Source organism: Hyalella azteca, unplaced genomic scaffold (assembly GCF_000764305.2).
Source record: "Hyalella azteca isolate HAZT.00-mixed unplaced genomic scaffold, Hazt_2.0.2 contig11229, whole genome shotgun sequence".
Taxonomy (NCBI): Eukaryota; Metazoa; Arthropoda; class Malacostraca; order Amphipoda; family Hyalellidae; genus Hyalella; species Hyalella azteca.
In genome coordinates, this window is record NW_025941232.1 from 73741 (window position 1) to 99394 (window position 25654).

A 25654-nucleotide genomic window follows, 5' to 3' on the forward strand; every position below is an offset into this window, starting at 1 on the left:
GAAGCATCGAGTTTCATCTATCAATGTAGCATATATCATAAGTTTTTTTTAAGTTAATTCATTATCGTTGCTCAAGCATTTATCTGTGCTAATCACGATGGATCATTTCTTTGGCAGATCTCTTTATCATTAAGAATACTATAGTAATTCTATGACTTCGTAGTAGTCTTCATAATATTATTGCTTAGCTTATAAACATTACAATGCAAGACTCAAGTGGCGCTGACCGCCTGATGGAGCCTGTCAACGAGAGATCTGCCCTGGACACCGACGACGCGAGCGCCGCTAGTGGCGACCACGCGGCCGGGGGGCGCCTTGATGCTGACGGCGACGCTGCAGCTGTGGACGTGGCAGCGGCGGCTGACCGCAACGCTGTGGCAGGTAACTCGTCCTGCTGGACGTGGCAACAGCTGCCAGCAACGCTGTGGCAGGTAACTCGTCCTGCTGGACGTGGCAGCAGCGGCTGCCAGCAACGCTGTGGCAGGTAACTCGTCCTGCTGGACGTGGCAGCAGTTGCCAGCAAATGAAATAAAATATTACTTACTGTCTTTGACAAATATCGTCTCTCGTTAAAAAGGGTGCAGTCTCATATGAGAGTGGCTGATTGGTTGAGATCACCAAGATTTAAGCAGCGAGTCGCGGGTTTGAGACCTTGCTAGCAATTATATATCTGCATGAATATGCGATTGGCTTGACATAAGCCAAGGTTTGACCACTATATTATAATATCGCTGTATTAGCTTTTATATTATCGGGCTTATCATCTTCCGTTGTATGCGGAAGATGTTGAACAGTTCTCCGTTACTAATGATGAAAGATAAAGGTCAAAACATTTTTTAAGTAAATGAAGTAAAGATTTATGTGTAATAGGCTGCAGTGAACTTTCATGGTTCATTTCATTCTCATCGATGAATTAATTTTCATCCATTTTTTTCATGGTTGTTTAGAAGTTTTTCATCGACTAATGTCATTGTCTGTTGCAGGAGTCGGCAGCTCTGAAACTGAACCATCTCCATCAGAGGAAAAAGCTACTGCCACAGCAGCCAGTTCTCCCCGTCCTAAAGATGGGACGACATCAAACGATTTACTTTGTGCTTCATCCGACGCCGCAACTTCAGAAGAAGTCGGATCCTCGGAAGCGTCAAATATTGAAAGTTCATCAGGAGCTACAATAAATGCCTCGGTTGGATCACCAAAGCAACCCACCAACACACATGGCGCTGACGCTGGCCTGTTAGCCCAGCTGCTGGAGATGGGGGTGCCTGCTACGCTGGCCATCCGCGTGAGTTGTGTTGCTGCGCCTATACTTTCAAAATAAGTTAGGAGATCGTAAGTTCATCAGCCAATCATTGACGGCCTACCGAGCAAAATCCACCAATCATAGACAAGAAAATAGAGCGTAAGTACTTATGTTCACTTAGCGAGTTTTGAAAGTATGGCCCCTGGTTCACAACTTATTATATAAGACTTATATATACGAGCTCTCCGAGTGACTGACTATATATAGGGCTGACTTGTGACATACACTGCAGTATTATCTGATAAATTGTAAAAAAATCAATATCGCAGTGGAGCTGAAAATCGTGACATGCATGCAATGTATCTCCGCAATGTAGATCAATTAATATCACTATAATATATGCAAATGGGTGGATAGCTAGAGGTCAGCATAGCCCAAGTCCACAGTGCGATTCATATACCTTCCCGAGCGTAACGCAGCCGGGCATCTTCACGGCTTTTGACACAAAGCGACACAGCTCATTGATCTGAGGCTATGTGTAGATATTGCATGCTGATGGTTAGCGTTGGGCCCAGGGCCTGTTTACGAGTCAATTTTGTTACCCACGGCTGTGCTCTCTATGCAAATTAAATAAATTGTAATTAATCTACTTTAAACATTTATTTGGGGCAATATGAGGGCTCAATGTATGAAGCTTTTTTTCTTTTTATTTGCTCACATATTTCGAGACAATCTGTGTCATATTGTTCATGAGCTTCTCAATAATTCACTCAACTTAGGAAAGTGTCGTCATGTGGCATTATATTCTAATTGTGTTGTAAGCGTTATCGGTCTGTAATTAAATCCGTTATATCGGTGGATGTGGCTGGCTGTGCTGGATGCCTCATTGCGGAATATATGTGGGTTTCATTAGCTACTAGGTTTCCTTCAACGATCCTACCACTCCCTGGGCCTATACTTCCAAATAAGTTAAGAGATCGTAAATTCATCAGCAACAGCCAATCATTGACGGCCTATCGAGCAAAATCCATCAATCAAAGAACAAAAATAGGTCGTAAATACTTACGTTCACTTAGCCAGTTTTGAAAGTATGGCCCCTGATCCTCTAACCTCCTGATCCTTCCCTCCCTCCCCCCCTGCAGGCGCTGGTGTACTCCGGCAACGGTAGCGTGGAGGCGGCGTTCACGTGGCTGGCGCAGCTCAGCGCCGAGGAGGCCGACGCCCTCAGCCTCCTGCCGCGTCAGTAGTACCGTCTTACCATCGCGGTCAAGATCTTAACATCGCGTCGCGGTCTAAAATGATCCCTGCCGTGTTAATATAGTGTAAAAATAGTGTATTCAGTTTTGCCACTAGCTTTATATTTATGTGTCACTGTTTTTCTTAAGGATTGGTCAGCCTTACTATGTACTAAAAGTTATTTTGTAGGTCTGTGATACCAGTTTGTATACTGTGCCCTCGTTTAAATGATTATGGTAAAAGGTATCCGATTCTAGAATATTGTTGAAATAATCTATATAATTGGTCAGCGGCTCCTTGATCCATGCAGTTTTGATCAACGAATTGAGTTTGGATTGACAATGAAGTAAAAGTCTGTCAGGCTAAGGCATAGATAAGATGGAAACATTGTTGAACTATTATAAGGTTGACCCATGAGAAGCTCATTTTCGCGCATGTAGTTCGTTGTTCGCCTGTGACGTCACTGATCTCAGTGACGTCACGGGCATTAACCAATCACCGAAATGCGATCAAACCAGTCAGCCAATCCGTCGTGTGATTGATGGGATTGTTAACGTTTCTTGATCTCAGTGACGTAACAAGAAAGCTGAACTGAAAGACGCAAATCATCGCGGGTCAACCTTATATATTTTAACCATGAGATGGAAAGATTTTTGGGGTCGGTGAAAAGAGACAAGATTTCTTTCCGATCTTTCAATAGATGACGCCATTGACAGCTAAACGATTGTTTTCCACCGCGCTCTGTTCAGAATACGTAATTGCACTTAATTACATCTCAGTGTAAGTTACCTTGCATGGTCCTTACATCCTTTCACATCCACAGTGGACGAGGACGGCCAGGACTGGGAGGACGTGGATGATGAAGATGACCGCGACGTGTTCAGCCACAAGATGGCGCTCGTCGTCGACACGTCGCTTCGGATGAAGCCTGGCAAGATGGCTGCTCAGGTATTTGTACAGCGAATAATATTCATGCAATATTCTATTCATGTCAGTTTTATGCAGAACGGTCAAATGACACTATTTTAGATCTTCTGTGAACAAGGCACGAAAAGTACAAGAATCGGCGACAGGCCACATCAGGCCTACTCTTCAGCGCCGACATCGTTATGTTATGTTATGTAGAACTTAGCGTGTGACCCTAAGTAGCACGAGATCGATACCACCCGAGATTGAAATTCAGTCTTAAAATACCTAGCACCTTACGGACCAGGCAATAAGTCCAGCAGCTATCTCAATCAATCGTCAGCTATAGAAAGATCGGGTTCCAAAGGCCGGATCCCTTGTGAATCAAGTCACGAAAAGTTCAAGAATCGGCAACAGGCCATGGGCCTATTTCTTCAACGCCGACACTTCTATTCTATATATTATCTCGTTGTCCTGAATACCGTTAATAAAAATACAATTAACTTGCCATAATTAAAGAAAGATCCAATCAAAACCAACTTTAAATATAGAACCAACTTGCCATAATTAAATAAAGATCCAATCAAAACCAACTTTAAACATAGAACCAAGAACGTACATTTGACTATTGTTTAGAAATATGAAAAAAAATTGTGTGGCTTGTAACATACCAATTTGAAATTCAAATTTCAATTTTTGCTCCGATCCTTTTCCACACCTTGCAATGCCTTAATATTCTGTCAATGAGAATAAAATAACACTTCCTGCAACGTAGCATGCACCTGCTACTGCACCTGCAACGTAGCATGCACCTGCTACTGCACCTGCAACGTAGCATGCACCTGCTACTGCACCTGCAACTTCATATTTGAAAGCTTTTGTTTCCTGCAAGCTTTATAGTGACAAATGAGCTTAAAAATTTAAATTTCCATTTACGAAGTATCAAAATTTCCTGTAAGCTTCACAGTGACAAATTGAAGTAAAAAACGGAATTTCCATATACATTAAGGAAATTTATATTGGCATTTACAATAACTAATTATTGTCAATTAGTATTAGTAAGGCTTAAAAAGTCGCTCTAAATCGAAAAATTACTAATGGATGAAAAATTACTATTTTTTTCGATTTCGAGCGACTTTTAAAGCCTTACTAATGCTAATTGAAAATAATTAGTTAATGCAAATGTCAATATAAATTTATCTTACTTCAATTAATTACTAATTTTCAGTTGTAAAAATCAGAATTTTCATGTACATTAAGTAATTAATCTTGACTTAATGCTGAAAATTAATAAAATCACTGAAATAAGTCGGTACCTGGCGCAGGTGGGCCACGCGGTGCTGGGGCTGCACCGCGCGCTGCAGAGGGCGGCGCCCCGCACACGAGCGTCCGACCTCACCAAGTGGGAGATGACGGGGTGAGTGGGGGAGTGGTGGAGTGGGGTGAGTGGTGGAGTGGCTGTCTCTTATACACATCTAGATGTGTATAAGAGACAGCTATTACCCTCTGCTGCGGCATCCATTACCCTCTGCTGCNGTGTGGAGTGGGGTGAGTGGTGTGGAGTGGGGTGAGTGGTGTGGAGTGGGGTGAGTGGTGTGGAGTGGGGTGAGTGTTGTGGAGTGGGGTTAGTGGTGTGGAGTGGGGTGAGTGGTGTGGAGTGGGGTGAGTGTTGTGGAGTGGGGTTAGTGTTGTGGAGTGGGGTTAGTGGTGTGGTGTGGAGTGGGGTGAGTGGTGTGGAGTGGGGTTAGTGTTGTGGAGTGGGGTTAGTGGTGTGGTGTGGAGTGGGGTGAGTGGTGTGGAGTGGGGTGAGTGGTGTGGAGTGGGGTGAGTGGTGTGGAGTGGGGTGAGTGGTGTGGAGTGGGGTGAGTGGTGTAGAGTGGGGTGAGTGGTGTAGAGTGGGGTGAGTGTTGTGGAGTGGGGTGAGTAAGATGAGCTAAACTTCAATAAAGTTAGGGTAGCTTGGTTTTGTTGGTGAAACGCACGCCGACCAAATGAGGCTGGCAGATTGAAACTGATGACCAAACAGGAAGAAGCTTGCGCGAAAAATGTAAGTTGACTCCAACACGACGTGCGAAGCTTGTGCTTGTTCGAAACCTGGCTTCTAGAGAATGAGTCGAACATGTGTACTTATAGGCGCAACAACCCATTGCATTTTTAAAAATTGTCAATATTTTATTTCGATTTGATATCATCAGAAAATAATGCAAGGCACAACAACTCTTCATATTGTGCTTGGCCTCCAAGCTTCATCTATAATTTAGTATTCACATTACGAACGTTAGTGTGTGCTGGTGTACATGAGTAAGAGTTGGTTTTGTCTTGTGAAATTTAAAGCCTTGTAAACTAATGACTATTTCAGTAACAGCCCACTTTGTTCTAAGTCAATCAATGTCGGATCGTCACAGTTCATGACCCAAAAATCGAATATTCATTCGATTTTTTTTCAGGGCAATATATTATTTTCAATTGTTTTATTCTTAATCTAATCGAGTTATTGAAACGTATGCACAACCACTCCAACAATTATCCACATGTCCTGGTCGATACGCCAGGTATGGCTAGCCTTTTCTTAATGGTTATTTACCATATGTTTATAATTTATTGAACGGAGCACATATAGGGGCAAAAAGCCTCCTGCTCGTTGTTTAGGATCGCTGAGCCCGAAGCTCTGTTTATCATCATTGAATTGTTAGTTTATCTTCATTTTCATATTTCCTGACGATAAATGAAAATGAGAGGCGTGGTCTAAGCTATAAAAAAAACAGATGTCGGCTTGGTCCCGGTATCTGTAACTGATGTTGCGATGCTATCTGACCGCAATACTCGTAACTTTCATTTTTCAAATCTTGTATTAATCATTGGATTCAAAACCAGTTCGCGCTTCTAGCAAACTATCCACAAATATTTATGTACCTGCCTGCAGTTAGTCGGCCTAGATTTAGTTTTTTTTCATCGATTTCAATAATTGAACTCAATTATTTGCTGGCAGCGAGAAGATGGTTGTACTGAGGGGAAGTGACAGCAGCCAGCTGCGCCTCCTGAAAAAGAAGGCAGAGGCCGCACGACTACCAACCTACCTGGTCGCTGACGCTGGACTCACGCAGGTAACAATTAACATTGCAATGAAACTGCGTAAGAACTTTGAAAATATAATTTTGACCACCTACTTATTGCGTTGAAAAACTTAATCATAGAAGTGAAATCAAAACCTTTTGGGAATTATTCTGTTGCTCGAAACATTCCTTAATTGCATCAATGAAGGCTCTAACTACTCGAGATTAACCTTCGAGGTCCTGTACAAAAAAAGGACCAGATTAACCGAGGTCCAGATTAACCTTCGAGGTCTTGCACAGGTCTTTTGATTAATCTTCGAGGTCTTGCACAGGTCTTTTGATTGACCTTCGAGGCCCTAGAACACCAAAAAGACCTGTATTTGGTCTTCCAATTTGGAAGATTTGGGTGATTTACAGCAATAGATTTTATACTTTAAAACACAGGCAAGTATAGCACAGCTACACTTGCCGACTCCAAAATAGCAGTCCCTGACTCAACCGGCGCAGGTGTAGGCAGCTGCTTCTGCCTGGACCTCTTTGAGGGCTGCGTATTCGCAGCGCTGAGCCTCCACGTACGACGGACGCGCTCTGCCTGGCAATCAGCCTGTAGGCTGGTCGCTCGTCTGCTTGGCTTACTATCATCAAGATGGGGCCAATGAAGCTCCATTTCATGTCCATCTTGCAGATGTTTTTGAAGCGCAACTTTGAGGCACCCGGGCCGCCCGAGACGTCTGTCACTGAGAGCTTAATGCAATCTCTTCAAGTTGCATCGCTCCTGCTCTTCATCTGTTAGCAATAACATTCAGTTATTCAGATACAAGGACTACATGGATTAATGAAGGCAGACTCGCAACAAATCAGAGAGAGGAGACATGTTTTGAAGGACGCCATGTTTTGGAGGGTGCCATGTTTTGAAGGGCGCCATTTTTTGATAGTTGCCATGCTTCAAGAGGCGGTATGCTCTGACTGAAGGCGCGTTCTGAGAATATCTCGCCCTTGCTGAACCATCGAACGAATTGAACTTCCATTAAACTCGTCCATATAACTTCCCTTTCTGATTGCATTTTGAATATATGTCTTCTGAGAAACTTCAACTTATTAACTTTAATAATGAACTTCAACTTTTCCCTTCAATTCATGTCAGAGAAGTTGCACGAAATGATACGCGGCTTGAAGGGAAAGAATAAATATTCTGCCGTGTCAAAGTCATAAAATTTGTTGCCACTGAAAGTGGAAACAGAATTACGCATAACCCAATTTGTACTTATGAATTTTGCGCACAAATTTGGTTATTATTAAATTTGGCCCCGTAGAAATAAACGAAGTAGACTATCAGGTAGACTGTGCGTCGGCTGCCACGTGCGACCGACGCACACACCGTTCCCAACTTCGAAGACTCAAACGATATCTGGGCAAAAATTTTCCTGCTCCAATCCAATCAGTTCTTCTCCAACCATGTTTTCAATATATCTTTTCTAGAGCCTTGGCCTGGCCATACGGAAAACTTTTATTATTATTCTCATCCTCAACGCCGGAACATTAAGGGGCCATGTCACCTTTCGCCTCATCGCTCATTTGTGTTGCCGTTAAGGTCCTGAAGCAGCATATGCTTCCCTCTTGCAGAACATCCTTCCTCGCCACCTATTTCTCGTAACATGCTTTCAAAATGTCCATTTTAATATCAATTTGCTTCTCTTATGATCTACATCAACGTTCGACAGAATCGACCACGCTCTCTTCCCATCTCCATCATTGCGGTTTCTGGCCTTCATCACAATTTGGTGTGCTTGTTAAGCTGCCGTCTCAGAGGCAGTCTGGCGTCCGGTCTCTACCTCAGTTCTTGATCTCAATTCAGTACCGTATTCCTGGAAGTTCCTCATATTCCGGACCACGTGGACTTACGGGAGTTCCTCACATTCGGACCGTGCTCCGCCTCAAATTCCGTACCACACTGGAAGGAGCTCCCCACAGCTCTGTTATCTTTCCAGACATCGTCAGTCAATACATCTCCGCCACACAGCCCAGGCTACGGAGTAGCTAACTATGCTGAAAACATCAATTTATTCGTCACTTAATGGCGCCTCGATGTTACGAAACATGACCGGAAACTTCTTCGATCGTCCGTAACAAGTCCGCCACCAAGAGGTCAGCCGTGACCCCAGGGCAATATATTTCTCCCAGCAATCAAGAACGCACACTTCGCCTTGGTCTACAACGGTTTCCTCCCAACTGACTAAATTAGTAATATCAACGGAGTCACAATTGATACTCCCTTTTTCTTCCAAGTCGCCGTCACTGACATGAAAGGCGCAGGAATCTAGCGCATTTTAAAAGCCATGGCTGGTACAACTTTGGCTCCTTTAGAGGCAATCAATGCCAGCTACATAAACATTAATCATTTAAGAGGACACAACTGCCGCTTACAAAACCAATAAAAGAACGTCTGTGTCATCTACAGAACCATTCTTTAAATACCTCGCCGCTATCGCGTGCTTGCAATCCTTCCTAAATTTCGCCTTAAGGTTTGCTGCCTCTAAAATAATTCATTAAACCGGTTATTCACTTATGGATTCAACATCTTTCAGCGCAATAAAATATTATTTTCCTAATCCTTTATTTATGTTTCAGATTGCGGAGGGCTCCGTAACGGTGCTCGGCATCTTTGGTTCGTGTGCGGCAGTGGACGAGATCACAGGCGGCCTCAAGCTCTTGTGACGAGTACATGAAGAGCCGTTGCAGTTGTAGGTTTGAATCAAATTTAAAATCTTCATTTGTACCGTACAGGATAAGAAAAATGGAGAGAAACTTGTTGTGATCTAAACCTTGTTGATGTATAAGTAGGCACCAGCCTGATCTTAAATGGACAAAATTTCAAATATGCTAGAGAGAAATGAGGCATCGCACTGACCAAGTTTGGTGCCGGTGGCTTTTACCTTGGCCGAGAAAACCAATTTTGAATATTCATTCGTCGTCGCCTTACCCCACAGGAGGGTCAATTCCGTGGGACTTAGAAATTGGCCAGATCTCGGTTTTTGGACTTTTTTTTCGATCATTTCGATTTTGTGGAAAAAAGTACTGAGCGGTGACCCGATGAAAATTTCTTTGCTTGTACAGGAAGTTATGCCGTAGTTGTGTGAAAAGTTTCGAGTCATTTCAGAACTAGAGGCTTCCATTGAAACGCAGGCGTGTGATTGATTAGACGAGTACGATTGAAGTCAAGGAAGATTTACCTTAGTCAGCCCCAGTGGCAGAAAGACTCTTCAATGTCTGCTCACAAATGTTGGATTGGCAAGAAGTCAATCGGAGCTATGAAACATAAATTTTATTCTACTTTGGAAAAACCTTCCGAGTTCCCGTAAATATCAATTTGCCAAATTTTTCCTTTCCCATGCCACGAAGAAGCTCATTCTAATTTTTCTAAACCTCTTCGGGCGGTAAATTTGACGCAAAAATCAGGTGGTACTAAGATCAGAAATTAAAGACAAACACAAGGCGCAAGTAAAGTATTAAAAATTAATTAGTAATACTAAATAACCAAGTTGATGATCAGCGCGAGTCAGTTTTCATCTTGTTTGTAAAGCACGCGCCAGAACAATATCCCTGGGATGAGAATAGTGACGGTAGCGTCCTGCAATGCACATCAGAAACAACTGAATTTTTGTAAGCGTTTTTTTTTTCTAACAGCTTGGCTTCGATAAAATAAAACAATTGGCTAGTAGGACATTTCTTAAACATCAAACTGAGTGTAAATCAAAATAGGAGTTGCATAAAATGAAATCAATAGGAATTAAAATGTTGTGGCATCACCGAAACAAAAAGTTAACTTCATCCGATGACTAATTAGATTACCAAATTTGAAAGCAATACTAAAACTATACACAGCAACATCAATAAAATATCTCTTTCCTATTATAGCATGAAGCGATATGCTCAATGAGCCCGAAAATCTCGCTAAATATAACTGTCACACGAGTACAGAAAGTTTATTGCTCATAGACTTGGCTTGTCCATCAAGAAAGTACGTTTTTAGAATAAAAATTACAAAAATGGTACAAGCGCAGCGGGCGGCACAGCACGAATTTGGAGCTTCAAATCAACTTTTGAACACAGAAGCAATAGCGGGCGAACTCTGTCCTGAAACCTCTCGCTTCGCCAATTAAAGTTTAAAAACGCACGGGAGAAATATTGAGTATTGCAAGGTTAAATAAACATAATGCAATTTACCGCCGCTGAGACGGCCACTTAGCCTAGCAATCATGTTAGTACAGCATGGACTCTGGAAGCTCGTATTAAAAAATGTTAATGAAAATACACGCGATAGTACCAGTCATTGGAACGAGAATTAACAGACTAGAAAGCCTTTTTGTACAACACGGAAGCAGAACACATGAACAGTCGTGTCTTTTTTTGAAATTTAGTTCTCTTAAATAACACTAAATTTCATGAAACTTGGTGGATGAGTGAAGGCCAAGTGCGATATGCTTGCGATATTCTGGCCGAGCTGGATATGTCCACGGCGAGCGGCCGCTTTAAGAACATAAACCATTCCAGTTACAGACTTGGTTAAAAGCTCAACCTTTACCTCGCGTTACCCGATAGTCAGTAGTATTCACGGGAGTTTTAGGTAGATGGTTAGTAAGACATTGTTACTAATTGACTTAAAACCTAGTATTTTTTCAATCGGATTCGGCTGTGTTTCTAAATACCTAGTATAAACCATTTAAAAACCTCTCGTTCAGTTTGTCGCAGTAAAAGAACTGATACTGTAATAGGAGATCAACAAATTTGTGAATGGAATGTTACATCGTAGACCAAAATACCAAGTCAAATGGACGATCAGAGGACCTGACGTAAGGAATTTAATTTGTCTTCAAACTATAAGTAGCCGGAAGGTAAGTCAGAAGTCCGCTATAACATCTAGGACAGACTTCACCATTGGTACTGAATACGGAGATCTACGCTCATCACGAACACACCGCTTGTTAAAAGAACACTTGGACAGCACAATCCATATCAGTTTAAAAACACTCGACAATAATTGACAGCATGTGGGAGGAAGAGTTTCATGCCACGCATTTGGAGTCAACCCTCATGATGCACTACGAAGCCGCCGTGGGCTGGAAGAGTTCCCTCCTCTTCTTGAACTCTTCTTTCTTCTTCAGCTTCTCCTCTTCCTCTTTCTTTCGGTCCTCAAAAGCCCGGTACGCTCGATCGCCCACCTCGAGCACCTTCGCCTTGGCCTCAAAGAACCTCTTGGCCCCGCCAACGCCGGTCTCGTCGACGTCGATCTCCTCCTTGGACGCGAGACGCATGACGCTCTGCAACAAACACGTCAGGTGCTAGTGCAAGAACACGTCAGGTGCTAGTGCAAGAACACGTCAGGAGCTAGTACAAGAACACGTCAGGTGCTAGTGCAAGAACACGTCAGGTGCTAGTGCAAGAACTGGTCAGGTGCTAGTGCAAGAACTGGTCAGGTCCTCAACTGCAACATACAGCATTGGTTGTCAATAAAAGTAGAATATCGGTCTTTGGTTGAAACAGTTCTATCTATTACTACCCGTAGGGCAAGAAATAGCTAGATTGAAACGTAACGATCAGGTCATGGCTGAGAGATACGTAGCAAGGGAATTAAATGATAGTACAATTGAAGATACGCTATTCGTGTAGATATTGCACGCTTTGCGATGTGCCATTTCTAAAGGAACTAGCATTTTGTTCTCAAGATCAAATTTCATTAGAAGAAAACTCAAAGCGCCACCAAAAGCTTCCAAGAACTAGAAGCTAGACTGTTGTAGAAAATAAAGTGGCTTCATCTTCACCCAAAACCCCAGCAATACTGAGCGCTTACCTCAAGGCTGATGGTGCCAGCTTTACTGGTGAGATCTTTAACCATCTTCATGAAGCAGTCGAGGTCGAGCTTGCCGTTCTTAGCGTACTTGTCGAATGTCTGTTTGCTCTCGAGGTGCGTCTGTGCCAGGTCCAGAGCCTGCAGCAGCTGCTTGAGGTTGGCAAGGTCCATGCTGCCTGACTTGTCGGGCGGCGACGCATACTTGCAGAATAAGCTCAAGATCTGCGTTAGCTCCTCTTCGGTGAACTCCGGGTGCTGCACATTACAAGATTTCATTAGATATTGCAGCACAGCTGATGACGATATGCATGTTACATTGAGAATTTCGGACGTCTATGTTTATACCGGGCGAGCTGTGTAAATTCTGAGAAGACATTTGAAACTTTGAATGGCATAAGCTTAAAAAAAATTGTATGATATAATTTTGATCATTATTAGAAAGTTGAAGTAAATTTGTGATGGTTCCACGAAATGCAAAAAAATAATAACAAAAACAATATCAAACCAATGCTTAGCCAAGAAATTTATAGTATTTATATGGAATAAAAAAACGTGCAGCATTCCAATTTACTTTCTTTTTTGCTTGTTATGCGTTATTAACAGGCCAAAAAATTACAAAAATTCACATTTCAATCGATTCAATGAATTAAATTTAATCTTAAAATTTTGATCTTATTTGACCATATCATTTTTGTAGGGACGACTTTATCTTGCACGCAAAAGGAATTCGATGCGGCGATCGTTACAAAATAATTTCTAAACAAATTGAACAAATTTTCAGTAGAACAAATAAAATAAATCAGGCAACAATGTCAAGATATAGTAAACTTTCGTGTCTACGCCCAACTCGTCAAAATAGCTGTTATCTGTGAAGTGAAACGATGCATCGCTGATCTCGTCACTTAAACTGACTATGAACCTTCACTTGACCGAGGAGAACACAATTGACTCAAGCAGTACGGCCGTAAAAATAATGTTAGTGACACCCAGCCGACAGCACCACCCGACAGCGTCTTATCTCCTCCAAGATCAAGCTGCGTGACTAGTGATGCACATTGTTTAATGGGGTTTCAATTTTTTAATTTTTTCCTATTATTTTAGAAATGATTTTTAGTATCGTGCGGACACGATCTACCTTTTAATGATAAATAAAGATATTTATTGTCAGAATTGATAACTACATTAGTTGGAAGCGCGACCAACTAAAGAGGATGAATGAGGTCACTGAAATGTCGTCACTGAACTCACATTAACGATCATGAGGGACGAAACGGCAGGAACGTCGGAAGCCATCTTCCCTGATAAGCTAGTTACACAGTAAGAAATTCTGAAATTTTATGTGGGTATGCGACCAATTATTCGAATCATACAACAAAAAATCATGATAAACCTTTTTTAATAAATCAAGTTTTGAAGGCTTCATTTCAGTAGAGCAGCTCTAGCCGCACTTATACTAATAACACAAGCTTTTATTCTATGTCCTCTCGTACCCAAGCCATCACGGGGATATGAACGTTAAGATTTATGCCATCCACGCAGGGCCGCCTTCGTCTCCAGCATTTACAAGCACGCATGCATCCAGCACATTTACTGCCCCAATTAAATATATAGGTACTGTGTTGAAATATTATGCCAGAAAGAGTTCCTTATATTTTTTCTGGCACAGGTGATATAGCTTCAGAAATCAGTCCTGTCTGTAAGCATGAACCTCAACAAGGCGAGCAGCGTTGGACAGAACCAGATTTATCCCGCGAGAATATTAGTAAACATTATGACTCAGACGCTAGAAGTTCAATGATGATGCTGGCTTCGAGCAGCTTCGTATCCATCCATTGTATAAGAGAATAAAGCTCGCATTTTTATGCACGGGGAGAACTACAGATTGTTGTGCAAGTGCAAGTCGATAAAATATGGCTAATCGCAATGCCAGCGTATCAACATTTATATCTATGCGAAACAATTGATAGTTACAGTAACAGTGCTGAAGAAGAATTGAGTCACTCCTAGTTACATTTATATTCTAAAAATATAAAGTTATTCTGTAGGACGTATAATCTTCGTAGTCGGTACACACACGTGACAAGACTGTACTGTAGCCTGAGCTCAGGACAAAGAGAGAGCAAAGCAACGCTTCAGAGCCACCGGATTACCCCGACCGGATGTTGCGAGCGTCGCTGATAACTCAACACGCGTAAGATCGAGTGACACAAAAGATGAGGGCTGCAGCTCTCACGCAAGCTTCCTCTAATGGCGAGTTACACTTTCCATGTCCTCGTATATCGAGGAACTCGATATCTCGGTTGTAATTAATATTTTTAATTGAACAAACCAGAAAATTCGTGGAAAAATATCAAGAATCTTTCGGTCGTAATTGATATTTTCGCATTGAACAAACCAGGAAATTTGTGGAAGAACATTAAAAATATCACGAATGTCGCGAGATCAACGTAGGCAGATAAATTTGCTAGGTGAATGAAGAAATATTCATAAATCGTTTATTCTATCTAAATTTTTGCAATAAATAAAACAATGGCTTCCGTTTCCCAAGCTTAAAGCTTAAATTACCTTAAATTTTCAACATCGGATATGTCAATCAAGCTGGTTAGCAAATAATGGTTTGCAAAAATATCTATCTTTTAGGCAACTTTATTTTGTATAAATTGTAAAACTCCAAAGGTGTTCTTTTGCTATGTACAGATGTTAGAGCTGACTTATAAAGCTTTGTAGATATGCCTACAAGCTATTTAGCATCTAATTGTATACTAACGTCGAAAAACTTTGGTAACATTAATGTCGTAAGTATAGTGTAGTATAGTATCTTCGGCATTGAAGAATATGCCTGGATAGGCCTGTCGCGAATTCTTGTACTTTTCTTGACTAGATTTGCCTTTTGATCAAATCTTTCCAACTGACGGTAGAATTAAAATCGCTTCTAGATCGCAGGGTGGCCCAGTGGTTGTGGCAGGGTGGCCCAGTGGTTAAAGGTAAGACTTGGACTTGGAATGAAGTTATTTAATAAAAAAATGTTCACGAACATAAATTTAAAAAATCGGAGCCTAGCGTCGTTCGTTTCAATTCGAGTGTAAAGTTGTTGATTACACCAGTCTTGAATTTATATAAATCTACTCGTAAATGTAAATGGTGCATTAACAGCACATACAGACTTTACATGTATTCTACTCAAGTATCGTCTGCTAATTATTATTTATTTTAGTTCATGACTCAATTTCCTGTCTGATGACCACGTCTCCAATGGCAGTTAAATATACCCGTGTTCCCAGAAATATATTTTTCACCGGACGGAAATATTTTCTGCGAGGGAAATGAGTTAGGTGGATAAATAAAAATATCGTAATATTACGATATTTACTAATACAGTATTACGATATTATATCAATTAAATCGTTAGATTAGTGAGGACTCAAATTCGCTGGCTTGATAAGAAGAAAACGTGAATTCGCAATTGACATTCAATGATGATTAAATACAACACGAGGAAGATTAGGCACCATATCATCATGAATCATTCGCTCTCCCACCGAAGGAAGCTCGCGAAAAATAATCAAGCAGATCGCAAATAGACATGCAAGAAAATACTCCTTCCATTTCCATGATTACAGCAATGAACAGCAAGATTACAGTATGAGAAGACATGGTTGCAACGAGAGAGTAATGATTGAAAAGTCTAGTGTGGAAAAAGATCTCGGAGTTTATGTCGACAAGGAGCTGAAATTTTCTAAGCATGTTGAAACGCAAGCTAACACNTAGACTCCACCAAGAGCACCGACCGTCACATGTGCGACACGATAGACTCCACCAAGAGCACCGACCGTCACATGTGCGACACGATAGACTCCACCAAGAGCACCGACCGCCACATGTGCGACACGATAGACTCCACCAAGAGCACCGACCGCCACATGTGCGACACGATAGACTCCACCAAGAGCACCGACCGCCACATGTGCTACACGATAGACTCCTAAAAAAGCAGCTTCAATCCACTGCTTCAAGTGAGGGCTTATGCCTCGCTCGCTCGTACAGCAATTGCGCATCACAAAAGGAAAAACTTTTACGATTCCCGCTATATGACTTGGATCCAAATATTTAAGTTTTCACGGTGAACTCGACCTAACTAACTTTTAGTTTCTCGTGTTGTTGCAGGTGGTGGTCATAATTTACATCGAATTGCTGAACGCTAGGGGGAAGAGACCAATGATAGCTCAAGTTCGGCCATTCGTACCGTTTTGCATTCTTCGATAAATCTAAACATTTAAGAGGTATGTATCAACAAAGATTTTTCGATTAAAATGGAGGAAAAATCCCTTCCTCTGCTTCAAATTCATTGGAAAAAATACGAAATATGGACGAATAAAAAAGTTGCTGAAAACTACTACGGTACATTAAAATGACAGTTCAAGTTATTTGATTGGCAATATTTTAGAGTTATTTAAATCAGAATCAGAAATTCTGTCTCCGTATGACAAAGATGGTTATCAGGGCAGAGCAGCAATCACCAAAGACGTTAGCACGGATGTAGTAACAATGGCTTAGAGCGTCATGAACTTTATACAGTAGCATTATTAGGGCAGAAGGTTGGTTTTGGTGTTGTAGGCGGCTTACGCTGGCCAGAGTATCAGTATAGAGTACATAATTGTTGGTACAGAAGGTGCGTTCTGGTGGTGCAGACGGCTTACGCAAGTCAAAGTATCAGTAAGGAGCAAATCATTGTTGGTACAGAAGGTGCGTTCTGGTGGTGCAGACGCTTACGCAAGCCCGCGCATCAGTAAACAGCGAGCGGACGCACAAAACACGACACGCGTGCTGTACACAACCTCCTCAGAGGACTTTGCAAGCTCGAAATTTGGAGTTCACACACGTCTATTGATCAATCAGCACTTGGATACCAATTTTTGATGCAATTTATTCGCTGTCAACGATATTTTGCTTTTAATACATAGGGTACGTACAAGCTTTTATAAATATGCCGCATTACTCAAACAACTGATAATACTTCACATCACTGAATAAACAAAAATCCTATGTCAGTTTCGCACAATATGAATTTCCACTTCAAGTAAATGCACTACAATTTAGATTAGTTTTTTACAGTAATAATAGTTCCACAGGTTGGTGAACTTCTGATTATTAAAGTCTTGGATAATGAATTAAACCCCTTCATGATAATGAAGCAAGTTATTCACACCTCACGACGGCAAAAATCCTATGGTGCACATCTTGATCAAGGTATCTGCATCTACAGAACACATGCTAGGAGCCTTATTCAACGTTCAAGTCACACTGGACTTGTATTCAAGACTATGTCATTGTTGAATCAGTGAAGGGAGAGATAAGATTACCTATCGATAGATGATGTGTCGTGAAGATATGAATACGACACATAAAGCTGTTATTCTTATCAGTCTGAGATACGGAGAGTCCTCATTTTTATTATTACAATCCTCTAGTACAGAAAATGAGGAGGAGCACACTTGACGAATCCTTTAGCTTTTCATGTCATATAAATAAAAAATTAGGCATCTTTATAACGAGGGCGCATAATGCGATTCATTTTGCCCAGGACGTATCATTATCAAAGCGAAGGCTGCAGAATTTTGCGGTTAAAAAACTGAGCAGTTTGACGGTGGCACTGATGCATTAAGTTTAGATACTCGATAAATACGTTGATACTGCCTGACAAAATAAATCACTGCGGCGCTTACTATGCTTTACAATATAACACAACAGTGGTTAATATGCTATACAATGCTGTACTAATCTGCATAATACATACAGGCAACTATGTTGTACAGAAGTTTAAAAACATTACCATACAGAATCGAAGTTAGTGTAGCGGACGAAGTAAGTAGAGCAAGACCGTTAAGTTCAGACAAGCCGTGCAATTTACTAGGTTGGTATTCTGTGAGGGACGAGTGGTCATGACAGCATGTGCAACTTTCACGTCCATGTTCGCTTTACACATCTTTCATCTTAATTACAAGGGAATATTCAAGCCGCATAATGAGAGTTACTTTCCTACGCTCATTTGACGTCCCTGATCGCAATACATGGCAAAGCCAAGTTAAGGCTACGTTTATTCTAAAAGAACTAATTGCTTTAGTTTCTGCGAAAAAGCACCGCACAGCTACATATTGATATAAATAAGCTCAGAGTTTTTCGACTGTAAACGGGGACAAGTATCCGCATCATTAATTTAATAAAGGTGCTTTCAGTTTAATTATCGTAAAAGAAAAAACGTATAGCAGGACGATTTGATGCCACTGGAATTGGCAAGAGATTTTTCAGTCAAAGCTGATACCACAAACTCTCTGCTAAATTCAAGAATGTTCTCAAAAATGTCACAGAGACGAGTGCTTGTGTCAATAAAATGAACACACATTAGCTGTAGTCTACTCTATTTTTATTATGACCTAAATTTCCCAAAAATAGCATGACCGAAAACCCACAACAGTATTTGAAGCCTAATAAACATTTCACAGTCAACCGTTTTTAGTCCTGAAACTAAAATTCTTATAAAAATAATTTGCCTCCAGTAATTTGTGTCCCACAAAATGTAGAGAACTGTTTCAATATAAAATCTGTGTGTAAACTGCTTAAAATAAGTGAATATCGCAACTTAATGGTACATCAGCACATCGTGTACTGGTATCTAAAGACTAGAATATAAGATTAAATGCATCGTGATAGTAAGTAAATAATATATTTTCAGAGTCTAGACGGGCTAGATTGAAACTTGATAGTACTGTAGAAGGCCGTGTTGTTCAAAGATTCTATTCTACTCGTAATTTTACTCAGAAGTGAACTGCTTGAACTGAACTAATCTTAGCAGACCATGTATTCTGAAACTGAATTATGAAGTCATCTAGCGTTTCATTATGCAACAACGATAAATCTTCAGGTGAGAGAATCTATACGAGAAAAACCTTTGCTTTTCGTGAAGATGATATCCTAGAAGATGTTTTCCTAAAAAAGTAATGCCTATTTCACCGAGGATAAATCATAAGGAGGTTAATCGAATGAGAGACGAATTTTCTATTATCCCATAAGCTGACTTATTACCACGTTTTTTATTGACTTCGTTTCGTGTCCGTCTGTCATCAAAAATTCAAACCTTAATTTAGAGTAGGTACTTCTAACCATCCTAGTAAGTTGAAATTTGGCATGCATGTTTTTAGATCGTTTTTTTGGACATTGAAGAAGCGTGGAAGTGAAGTATATTTCCCCTGTTTCATCAGTTGTAGGTTATGAGGCGTTCAGAAAACCGCTTAACGAATCAACAAACGAAAGAACAAACGAGCTGAACATTCAAATGAAGTATTTCCTAGTAATGGTAGGAGACCATCACTAGTGTCAGCTCGAGATATTACTAGTTTTAGCTCCAGATATCTCTAGTTTTAGCTCGAGTTACCACTAGTTTCAGCTCGAGATATTACTAGTTTCAGCTCGAGATATTACAAGTTTCAGCTCGAGCTCGAGTTTCAAATCACTAGCACGCGCTAGTGACACAGCACGCGCTAGTGACACAACACGCGCTAGTGACACAGGGCGCGCTATAGTGACACAGGGCGCAACAGCCGTTACATCACATAGGTAAAATGTTACACAACAAAAGGCTGAACGGAATTGGTTATTAATAATTTCAGCAGGCCTTCAGTAACTACTTTTGATGAGCATTTCGCATATCGCTAGTTTTAGCTCGAGATATCCCTAGTTATAGCTCGAGACATCACTAGTTATAGTTTGAGATATCGCTAGTTTTAGCTCGAGATATCGCTAGTTTTTCAGCTCGAGATATCACTAGTTTTAGCTCGAGATATCACTAGTATTAGCTCGAGATATCACTAGTTTTAGCTCGAGATATCACTAGTGTTAGCTCGGGATATCACTAGTTTCAGCACGAACTTTCGCTAGTTTTAGCTCGAGATATCACTAGTTTTAGCTCGAGATATCACTAGTTTTAGCTCGCACTATCGCTAGTTTAGCTCGAGATATCGCTAGCTCCACGTCAAGGCAGGTAATAACACGATGCATCGCATGGAAGCAACACCAGCAGTACGCATGCCACGCAGGCGGAGTGCGCCGTGGCGTAAGCAGCTAAGCCGAGGCTCGCTGTATCGACCGCGGCAGCTGAGGGCGCCGGTGGCTGCAAGCAACGCAACTCGAGGGCGTCATATCGCGCTGAATATTTCAACTAATTCAGCGCTGATGTATGAACGCAGATGGATGTGCGTAGTTCCAAGCACTAGAAGCAATTTCATTTTTTGTCAATATTGATAAAAATGTCAATATTGATGAAAATTAAATCACAAACGGCCTTCAATGTCTGGTTTTCCTCATCGACAAGTACGAGTACACCAGTTCTATTTCCACGCGCAGGAAGTAAAACGTTCAACATGGAACGTGTGACGCATGTTGTTTACCAAAGTTGTGTGCCACCGTGGCAATCGAGTTTTCGAAACAAAGTTTTCAGCGACCAAAGAACAGCAGCAGCAGCAAGCGGGATCAGAACGAGCTCGCCGCTCTGAGGCTACCCCTTTAATGCGCCGTACGGGCGGGCTGCTGGCAGCACGCGCTGCTGGCAGCACGCGCTGCTGGGAGCACGCGCTGCTGGCAGCACGCGCTGCTGGACTTGCTAGGAGCCGCAACAAGTATTGCCACAGACTTGCTAGGAGCCGCAACAAGTATTGACTAGAATGCACCGGCGTCTGGTCGTCACAGCCTGGCGTACTCGCCGCAACATTGATTAGCTCCGCCGACGCCAGCCTTCATGATGAGCTGTCGGATATTCATTGCATTCAAATTAAGAGTCGTTGCCTATTGCAATATATACTCGATACTTTTGTGTCATTTTAGATTCTTAAAGAGGGTGATGAAAATAAACGCTGATAATGGTGAGCATCAGAAGACTTGCAGGAAGTACAAATCTGTAATTTTGTAATGTATCAAACTTGAGGAATAACGCGTTCGAGATCTGGTAGTCGAGACAACAGCAATAAACACTGAATTTTCTCAAGTCCTAAACCACATGTTAATTAAATCTTCGCTAACATAACAGTCAAACAGTCATAATATTGGTCAGTAACACGCGTTACATATAAGTAGCTCTTTAGATATAAGTAGCTTCTTTAGGCTTGAGAAGAGTTTACCGAGAGAATAATCATCGGTTCAAATCTCATCCACACGACAGCAATTGTTGCTGGCAGATTAGAGATACAAGTGCCATGAGTCAGGACCGGCGGCCGGAAAGCTGCATCGACTCGATCATTAAGTGACGCCGGATGCAGGAGCAGGATCGTGTGACGCACTCGTCTGTTCCACTGCCCTATTGCCACCAAGCCGGGAGGTCGGAACCGGTCCTGTTTATATAGTTGCTCGGGGCAGCAGCTCGAGCTTCGTACGAGGGCTCGACAAACCCAGCGTGCGATTGCTTGCGAGAAGAGAATCTTGCAATAAAAAATCTGAAAACTTTCAACTTGTTCAAAAAAGTAATCTTGAATCCTACAGAAACTGTCTAGTCTTAACTCAGTTGAGAATATTGGTAAAATTTAGTTAAAACGGGTCGTTGGAGCCGCGGAAGAATTTCATTTAATTTAAAGGTTTCGCTTCGTTGGTTCAGTATATTTTTGTTACCATTGACAGGTAACCAACTGGGATCTTGGATTCTCTTTATTACGAATTTTATGCCCGACTTGAAACTCTTCAACTCCGTGGCAATTTCCACTCAACATAATTTGCATAATTGAAAAACAATTATAGGTTGTTGGAAATGTTGGACCCTCTGACGTCTGTCAACTCTGGAGGTGGAGCCGAGTGGCTGGCAACGCTCTGACGTCTGTCAACTCTGGAGGTGGAGCCGAGTGGCTGGCAACCCTCTGACGTCTGTCAACTCTGGAGGTGGAGCCGAGTGGCTGGCAACCCTCTGACGTCTGTCAACTCTGAAGGTGGAGCAGAGTGGCTGGCAACCCTCAGACGACTGTCAACTCTGAAGGTGGAGCCGAATGGCTGGCAACCCTCAGACGACTGTCAACTCTGAAGGTGGAGCCGAATGGCTGGCAACCCTCAGACGACTGTCAACTCTGAAGGTGGAGCCGAATGGCTGGCAACCCTCAGACGACTGTCAACTCTGAAGGTGGAGCCGAATGGCTGGCAACCCTCAGACGACTGTCAACTCTGAAGGTGGAGCCGAATGGCTGGCAACCCTCAGACGACTGTCAACTCTGAAGGTGGAGCCGAATGGCTGACAACCCTCTGACGACTGTCAACTCTGAAGGTGGCGCCGAGTGGCTGACAACTGTCAACTCTGAAGGTGGCGCCGAGTGGCTGGCAACGCTGTGACGCGCACAGCGCAGTGGGGGCCGGTGCCGCTATTCTGGCAAGAAGCGCACCTCCCTGGCCTAGCGTGCAAGGGTCCGCGGCCCAACACCGCGCGAGATTTTTTTTTTAATTTGTCACGCGCCTTCATAAAAAGCGCGCTTCATTTCCCGTGATTAATTTTGTAACGACTGATTGAAACCGATACCCTAAAATAACAGCAGTTCTTGATTAATCCAGCTATATACTTCACAAAAGATGATCGAACAAAGTGCAAATCATAAACTCACAAGGTGCACTCATAAAAAGTTAGATGAACTTATCCTAAAACGAACAATGCCGTAGTAGAGGTGATATACTTTTTAATGGTGCAAAAATGTCAACTTTTCTTTTTCAGAAACATTTCATAGTGTGAAAAATAGTGTTGTGACACTATGTACAGTTTTCACACAACTTGTCACACTAACTTGTCACACTAACTTGTCAACTTGTCACTAACTTGTCAAGCTATCACACTATGGCAGGACGAGCTCGCCGCTCTGAGGCTACCCCTTCAATGCGTCGTACGAGCGGGCTGCTGGCAGCGCGTGCTGCTGGGAGCACGCGCTGCTGGCAGCACGCGCTGCTGGCAGCACGCGCTGCTGGGAGCACGCGCTGCTGGCAGCACGCGCTGCTGGCAGCACGCGCTGCTGGGAGCACGCGCTGCTGGGAGCACGCGCTGCTGGGAGCACGCGCTGCTGGGAGCACGCGCTGCTGGGAGCACGCGCTGCTGGGAGCACGCGCTGCTGGGAGCACGCGCTGCTGGGAGCACGCGCTGCTGGGAGCACGCGCTGCTGGGAGCACGCGCTGCTGGGAGCACGCGCTGCTGGGAGCACGCGCTGCTGGGAGCACGCGCTGCTGGGAGCACGCGCTGCTGGGAGCACGCGCTGCTGGGAGCACGCGCTGCTGGGAGCACGCGCTGCTGGGAGCACGCGCTGCTGGGAGCACGCGCTGCTGGGAGCACGCGCTGCTGGNGTGACACAGCACGCGCTAGTGACACAGCACGCGCTAGTGACGCAGCACGCGCTAGTGACACAGCACGCGCTAGTGACACAGCACGCGCTAGTGACACAGCAGGCGCTAGTGACACAGCAGGCGCTAGTTGCACAGGGCGCTGCAGTCGTTACAACTCATAGGTAAAATGTTTCACTACAAAAGACTGAACGGAATTTATTATTAATAATTTCAGCAGGCATTCAGTGACTACATTTGACGAGTATTTTGCTTAATTTAGACGCGTGATGCTGCACGACTCTTAGTAACTAAGAGAATCAGGATGCGATGAAGGCATTGGGCCCGCAGAGCGAGCAGCTTCATCGCGCATCAGGACAAGGTCGACTACTTCACGAGGGCTGGGATGCACGAACCATTCTTGTCGCAGCGGCAAGAGACAACAATTTTGCAATTTTGCAGCTCAAAGGATTATTGTATGGAACATTTTTCAATATTTACTAATATAGCCAAATAACGATACTTTTTGGAGGCATTTACTGTCCCACGTCCAACTGGTAAGGATAAATGGTTGTATATAAATAACAAGATTTCAGGTAATTTCCAAGGCCAGGCTGATGTTTACCAAACGTTAAGTCCAACCAGAAAATCTTAGAGGCGCGTCAGTCAAATTCGGCTCCATCCCGCGGAAAACCAATCGTGTGAAGGGCCGTACTACTGATGTTAGTAATTTCTGTAGCTCGCAAACTAAACACCACTAATTAAGCGGCTTGAGGTTAAATCTGATAATAAAGAAGACCACGATAGATAGGTGTGCAGTAAATCAAGCGGAGAGATCTGTACAACATGTTTCATATAGAGCACGTCTAGAGATTAGAGACTAAATAAAAGAGGTATTTCTACGCCTGAACTTGCGAATTTTCTACTTCCACCATTTCTGATTGAATACCGTTCGCTTGCGTTTCCAAAAAAAAAAAAAAAACTATTTCGGGCCTTATATCTATCCAACATTCACTGTTCACTATATATGGTGGGCTGACAGAATTTACCTTACCATCAAGTTGGATTTAATTACGTCGTGTACATTAGAGAAATGTAGTCTTTTAGCCGTTTTTGATGATACGCGACTCTACGTCGACAGCGTGTCACACAAATGATACAATTTCAGCTATGAATTCCCTGCACGAAGATCACTACTGACATCAAGCACCAGTTGGCCTCGCAGTTGTCCTTTCATACTTCGAGTTTCTCAATAAAATATAGAGGACAATTGATATTAACATCAGTCTTATCCATGACTGAATCCATATATATGGAAATGCATTTCAAGCGGGAGACGATGAAAAACCTGTCGCAAGTCTACCATCTAGCTAACAACGACGAGGCGTTAGAGAATAATCATAACTACTAAGATTGTACAGCCGCCGAACAGACTTCACAAGTACGTGACTAATGTTTATACAAGTAAGAGTGTTGGTTTACGCTTTCGATGGTCGGGCGATCTAATTAAGTCGTTAGCTGAATTACATACGAATAGAAGATTAATTGCGAACAAAAATGATGGGAAAACTCCATTAGTGAAATATAATATAGCTTATGCAATTATGAAGTAAAAATCTTTATAATACTTCACGATGATATTATGTAATGGCCAAGAACTACGATTCCTGGTCATCTTGAGAGAGCCGTATTGCCAACGCACAACATTAATTTCAATTCCTGAGCAATTCAAGTCATCAGAAAATATTGGGGTGAAGTTCCAGCGCGCATTGTGCAAGAGCGCGGAGGCCGGGACATCCATACACACTTGCTAGGAGCCGCAACAAGTATTGCCACAGACTTGCTAGGAGCCGCAACAAGTATTGCCACAGACTTGCTAGGAGCCGCAACAAGTATTGCCACAGACTTGCTAGGAGCCGCAACAAGTATTGCCACAGACTTGCTAGGAGCCGCAACAAGTATTGCCACAGACTTGCTAGGAGCCGCAACAAGTATTGCCACAGACTTGCTAGGAGCCGCAACAAGTATTGCCACAGACTTGCTAGGAGC

The 25654-nt window shown here is 42.6% G+C and overlaps 2 protein-coding genes across 3 annotated transcripts in view; one reads left to right on the forward strand and one right to left on the reverse strand.

The window, feature by feature from the left end:
• The first annotated feature begins 90 nt into the window (after window positions 1-90).
• Window positions 91-9234, forward strand: LOC108666214 (probable peptidyl-tRNA hydrolase 2). The gene is made up of 7 exons (XM_018153043.2): window positions 91-381; window positions 984-1282; window positions 2383-2479; window positions 3300-3424; window positions 4708-4799; window positions 6372-6486; window positions 9064-9234. Exons 1-7 carry the CDS (start codon window positions 204-206, stop codon window positions 9148-9150), a joined length of 993 nt encoding a protein of 330 aa, XP_018008532.1. The 5' UTR covers window positions 91-203; the 3' UTR covers window positions 9151-9234.
• Window positions 9235-10148: 914 nt separating this feature from the next.
• LOC108666216 (EF-hand domain-containing protein D2 homolog) overlaps window positions 10149-25654 on the reverse strand; it is a 20554-nt gene continuing 5048 nt past the window's right edge. Inside the window, exons 1-3 of one of the 2 annotated variants that reach the window (XM_018153045.2) lie at window positions 13532-13868; window positions 12284-12538; window positions 10149-11753 (exon numbers count right to left, since the gene is read on the reverse strand). In XM_018153045.2, the coding sequence (XP_018008534.1) occupies window positions 11535-11753; window positions 12284-12538; window positions 13532-13576 (519 nt within the window). In that variant the 5' untranslated portion in view covers window positions 13577-13868 and the 3' untranslated portion in view covers window positions 10149-11534. Of the gene's footprint in view, window positions 11754-12283; window positions 12539-13531; window positions 13869-25654 lie in introns of those variants that run through there. The other variant, XM_018153044.2, reaches the window with a different exon arrangement.

Coding starts and splice junctions, on each gene's coding strand:
- LOC108666214 (XM_018153043.2), top strand. CDS start 204: ATGCAAGACTCAAGTGGCGCTGACCGCCTGATGGAGCCTGTCAACGAG. Junction 382..983: donor TGACCGCAACGCTGTGGCAG/GTAACTCGTCCT, acceptor TGTCTGTTGCAG/GAGTCGGCAGCTCTGAAACT. Junction 6,487..9,063: donor CTGACGCTGGACTCACGCAG/GTAACAATTAAC, acceptor TTTATGTTTCAG/ATTGCGGAGGGCTCCGTAAC.